Source organism: Diadema antillarum, unplaced genomic scaffold (genome assembly GCF_040938485.1).
Source record: "Diadema antillarum isolate AM-2024a unplaced genomic scaffold, OU_Dant_1.0 scf00000029, whole genome shotgun sequence".
Classification (NCBI taxonomy): Eukaryota; Metazoa; Echinodermata; class Echinoidea; order Diadematoida; family Diadematidae; genus Diadema; species Diadema antillarum.
The window spans coordinates 5,571,727-5,577,340 of NW_027270918.1; the positions used below are offsets into that span (position 1 = coordinate 5,571,727).

The window sequence follows — 5,614 nt, forward strand, 5'->3', positions numbered from 1 at the left end:
CTGACGTTAAGATCTGTCTAATCGCACTTCTTAATCGTGTTGATCGGGATCGACTTTTTCACTTCCCTCCTTCATAAATATATATATATATATATATATATATATATATATATATATATATTTCTTCTTCTTTTTTTAAATTTGCCCTTATTTTGCTCCAAGATCGTACACATTTTGTATTCCGCGAGTATTAGATATTTTCATACATATCATTATTATTACTATACATTGTTTTACCATACACAGACGCACAAAAACTGAGTTCCCCGTAGTCAATTTGGGGTAAGTTTTTAACGAAAAAAAAAATAGAAAAACTAAAATGACTGTGGTATGTTTGCACATACTGACTTAGGTCAGTATAGAAATGAGAATGAGTTCCTGAATCGTGCATGAGTGAGCACACATCAAAGGCAAATTTGATTACTTTTTAGAACTATCGAAATTATTTTGCTTCAAACTTATTTTGTGTTAAAGAGTGACATTAGGGGAGTTACTTTTCTGTTGTGTGTATATCGGTTTTGTTAAACACTGTTAAAAAAAAAAAACTATTTATCAAGCTTTACCCACCAAACTTTTTTTTTCCCCATGAGATAACGACATTTTGAAATAGAAAGGCATATATACGTATTATGCGAATATGACATCAAACACATAAGCAATACTATAAGTTCGGTCAACTTTCTTATACTGAGCCTATAACACATAATAATGTCATCATCGTAATGATCGTGTTAGATCGAAACAAATCGTAGACTCAATCGGGACAATCCTATCGGGTCATATTTGAATCGGAGACCACATCGTGACAGATCGTATTGCTTGAAATAGACCAATCGTGACCATATCGCATCCCAGCGAACCAACACGTATTGACTCGCATAACCTCGTATCCAAACGTGAAATTTCAGACGAGTTCAACAAATTTTCCACGATCAGTTACGAATGTCCAATCGTGGCGTTCGCAATGGATCGCACGATAGTGGGAACCCCGCTTTAACGAACACAAGTTAGAGTGGTTTTCTATAGTGTTTCGGTAATGCGTACTCAGTGAAAGGAATAGAATACAAATGAATAGAATACAAAAATGCAAGCTTGCTTTCTCTCACGCGTTGCCTAAAATTCAGTTAACGAAGAATTCAACCGATCAACTTGCGTATACACTAGATTAGGAAAAAAAGGTTTAAAAAAGGGAAATTTAAGCTTACATTCCGAATGGACAAAATCCCGAAATTCTAGGCCAGGTCAGGTATACAGAGTATACGTTTTGTATTTCTGAAATAATCTTCAACATATGAGGTTTATTTTAAATTAGAAATAAATTCAAGCGCAGAATGAGAATGCACATCCCATGGATCTAATAGTGTATGATGAGCTGGTTCAAAAATTGAAAACCGACTGAAAGAGTACAGATCTTAGCTGTCCCTTTTTCCTCACACTGTCATCTTTATTCCACTGTTCAAATTATGGAAAGTAATAAACGTGAAAACCTTTTATTTCAAATTTTACATGGGAGAAATCTTGCTAGATCAATAACCTGAAGCGAAGATAAATCAAAGCCCTTCCAAGTGCAAAAAAAAAAAAACACCCCCAATCTGCTTTACACGAATACACAGAAAACGTGGCACAAGCACCACTTACCAAATAATTTTAGGCTTCCGGACATTGACTCGTTGAGTATGAGACTCATTCAAAGAAAAGTAAGAAATTATACATTAAAAAGCTGTAACAGCCCGAAAGTAAATTGGGCAGGATCGAATTACTATTTCTTTTTCATGTCGGAAATACAGTGTAAGTACAAAGACAGTGCGTGTAACCACTAAATACATTGCTTTAACATTAAAAAGAAGAATGATTGACAGAATGATTCAATGAATACTCATTTTGTTGATGAGTGGGATATGGTTATGTTTATAAAAATTCAATATGTCTAAAATTGCCAAATGTTAAAATTGTTTTCCTTTATTCCTAGCTTTGCTATTGACAGGATACAAAGAAAACTTAATCTGTTTAAATAAAATCAATTAAGATTTTTTTTCCACCATGCAAAGCACATAACTTTCAATAATCTTTGCGGTTTACCCTAGAGGACAATTTTTCAAATTCAAACTTTCACTTTCTTTAGCGAAGATCTATTCTTGCAATCAATGAACAGTAAGTCCTTCAGCGTTGACCTGAGAAGCGGCTGGCTCACCGCGTAAGAGATCGGGTTCAGAAGGCTGTTTCCTGTCGCCAACCAGGTGAAGAAAAGCATCAAAGGCCTGGGTAGACCCCGCACAATAAGTAGAGGATTGATGGAATAGATCAAACCAATGATGCTCTGAGGTAACCAGGCAACAACGAAAGACAGCACGATGAACAAGAGGGTTCGTGTTGCTTTCCGCATTTCGGCAGCCGACTCGCGCTTACCCTGCATATAGAGAATAAGATAAATACATTTTGAAAGTAATTTTCTAAACTAATTTCCTTGAATTAAGTAAATTCATTTTTTTTCAGCTATAAAGTAGATTGTAGTTTTATTGAAAATTCGAATTGATATTTTTCGTTAATTCGTTTTTTTACATTAAGAAATTTTTACATTCGAACAATTTTTCGTGTCTTATCAGTCGTGACCCATTAATATGTGTAATTCAGAACAGAGTTATATATTATCTTTAGACCTATATGTCTGTACAAACAAATACAAACGATGCATTTTCTGTTGCACTTTATCAAGATTGGAATATATTACATTATTGTAAAGAAGAAATATTGAAAAATGTAGACAAAATATAAAAAAAAATGATTGTATCGTTTTTATTTTTTTTTTTTGGTTGGAATAGGAAAACAAAATTTTGGTATATTTGGGATTCGTTAAGGACAAACATTCTTTTAAATCCTTAATAGTTTTCGACAGCTTAGAGTTTTCATAAACGATGCTGAAATATTTTCATTGTTTTAACGTGGGCTTGTCGTAACCGAGAAACGAAAGATAACAATTACGAATCGAAATCAAGCAAGTAGATATTCCTTTAAAAAAGGATAAAGCTGATTTCTTACATTCGATTTCTTGTCGGGATTTGAACCGGCTTTCTTGGTGCTCCTTGGCACATCTTGTCCAAATTGATTTGATCCGGCCGACTCAACGTCCATGTTGATGGCTGAATCATTCTGAGACGACGTTGTTGCGTCCTTCGGAAAATCTGGAACCACTATACTGAGGTTATTCTTCACATCGAATTTCTTTTCGACAAGTTTCCCACCCCGTGTCTGTCTGATTTTTATAAATATGCGAAAGTAGAGGATGGAGATTAAAAAGAAGGGCAAGTAGAAAGTAACAACGACACCGAGTAAGGAGACTACTGGTATTGCGAAATACTTGCTAAGGCAGTGACGTCCGTTGTCAAAGTTGTCGATGAACTCCCAGGCTGTGATGAACATCATCCAGAAAGCAAAAGCACCAAGCCACGCCAGGGAGTTAAGAAACAAAGCCTTACGTTTGCTGCGTGTCATGAAATGGTTGAGTGGGTCGTAAGTTGCACGATGTCGGTCAGCGCAGATGATCACGACGACGAAATTAGAAGCGCTGAGGAGTGACTGACTTATCCCACTTTCAAGCTTACAAAGCTCCTGGTTAAGGGGATAGTAGCCAATGTGGGTATGTATAACGCTAATGATCAGGACCAAACCAGATAGGAGATCGAGAATGGATAGGTTGATAATGAAATAGTTGTTGTAAGTGCGAAGCTTTTTGTTCACGCAAAAGGCGGCAAGATTAAGACAGTTTGCGACAATGATGCAAGCCGTAAACAGGGAGGTCCAGAGGAGACCGAAAATACCGGAAGAGTTTGACCCTCCAGATTTTGTGTAAACTTCACTCCCGGTTGAATTGTCGAGAGCAGTTTCAACCCAAAGTGTAGGGTACGTCTGCACTGATGCCATGGTCAGCTTACCTCGATTATACTTGATATTACGTTGAGAGGGATTTTTCTGTCTCCGATCTAGGAAGGCTTCACTTCAGCAGAGTGTCAGAAAATCACAAGAGTCAATTATATAAATGCCTCAACTTTACATGCTTAGCATTTCACTTGACCTCGCAAGGTATCATGGTATTCTGAAAGTCCAGACCTACTAAAGCTGTTCCGAGAGATCCGGGAAATTCAATTTCTTGACAATAAACTGTAAAACTTACTAGAGTGAATGGAATGTCAATTAAATACACGTGGTGCCAGGCTGAGATGACAAAATCCTCAGAATTGAGAAAAGTGGCATACACCCCCTGCAATTAATCCCTCTTAGGCAGGTATGACCTTACTTACATAGAGTTGGAATCTAAAACGCTGGAATCTAAAGAGTAAAGTTTAAAAAGCTCGCTCACTGTTGACTAGAAAATTGGCATTATCAAGTGACTGAATATCACTGCGACGTGTTTCAAAGCCGCCAACATTTTCGTCTATACAAGCTTACAACCTCCTTTATACAAAGACCTGAACGTTATTGAACAGACATTTGGAAAATAAACTGCTGACTTACGGAACTCCGAGACATCTCCTCTTGTGTTATTTTGTTTTATTCTTCTTGACAAATAATGCACTTCCAAAAGGATTACACTGTTTAAAGTGCTTATCAGGAACCTCGCTGTGGGTTTAATAGGATTATAGACAACATTAGGCAATGAACAATGATGAATGCATGTTGGCATGTCATAAGACAGTTTCATTTAGGAATAAGTTGCTTGTAACAAAAGAGCCACAATGATCTTGGCTGTACCATGCTGCCTTTTAAGAGAATGAAAATGAAAATAATCATGATTTTGTTTCGTTCAAAAAAAGTAATCGTAGCACTTTTCGCAGCATACTGTTTTTGTTTTGTTTGACTTGGGAGTCTGAGTTTAAACGAAAAGTGCAATGAACAAAAAAAAAAATGGAATTGCCTTTAATGAACAGGTACACAATGGAACGACGGAACAGAGATCACACTCGTTCACACACTTACGTCTGTCGTTTCTTTTGTGAGAAATGACGAGTATATGACTCAAGAAACTGTCACCTCTCTGAATATTCTGCGTCTGCATCGAAAACCCCAGCATGAATTACTGACCTAGGTTTTTTATTTTCTGTAAGAATAGAATTATATCAAGAGAGAAAAGGAAGCCACCGTTGCCATGCTCCTTCCTGCAGATGCTGACGTCATCAACGGTTTCTTACAAAGACATTTCTTTTCCAAGAGTAAGATACTGTCAAGTAAAATAGAGGATCGTGTGATCTGTGTAGCGGTATTACAGATATATAAACTCAAGAAAGGAGAAAAAGGAGGGGAGGGGTACCATACTTGTCATCTTTTCTGAGTGTTTTTTTAATGAAAGGCTTTCCAGTTCTATCCTTTGCTCTTTTTTAGTTTGTGACCTCAGAAGGCACAAATGAATTTAAAAAAAGTCTGCTATGTGGAATTCTCAAAACCATGAGAGCAAGTAGCACGGCTTGCTTGTTCTTGCAGTTTTAAGATCTTTTTTGATTCTGTGCGAGTTTCTCTCTCCCTTTCTTTCTGAATGCAAAAGCATTGCGGATGAAAATTGCTGTGCAAATTGCGATACTGCAAGTTCCGAAGCCGATGGGAAAGCGAGAATGTATATAAAAAG

The 5,614-nt window shown here is 36.8% G+C and overlaps 1 protein-coding gene across 1 annotated transcript; it reads right to left on the reverse strand.

Annotated features, from left to right (window-relative positions):
* Positions 1 to 2,101: 2,101 nt before the first annotated feature.
* LOC139739962 (muscarinic acetylcholine receptor M2-like) lies at positions 2,102 to 3,918 on the reverse strand. Its single transcript, XM_071650563.1, has 2 exons — positions 3,037 to 3,918; positions 2,102 to 2,407 (listed from the first exon to the last, which is right to left on the reverse strand). Exons 1-2 carry the CDS (start codon positions 3,916 to 3,918, stop codon positions 2,102 to 2,104), a joined length of 1,188 nt encoding a protein of 395 aa, XP_071506664.1.
* Positions 3,919 to 5,614: the final 1,696 nt, after the last annotated feature.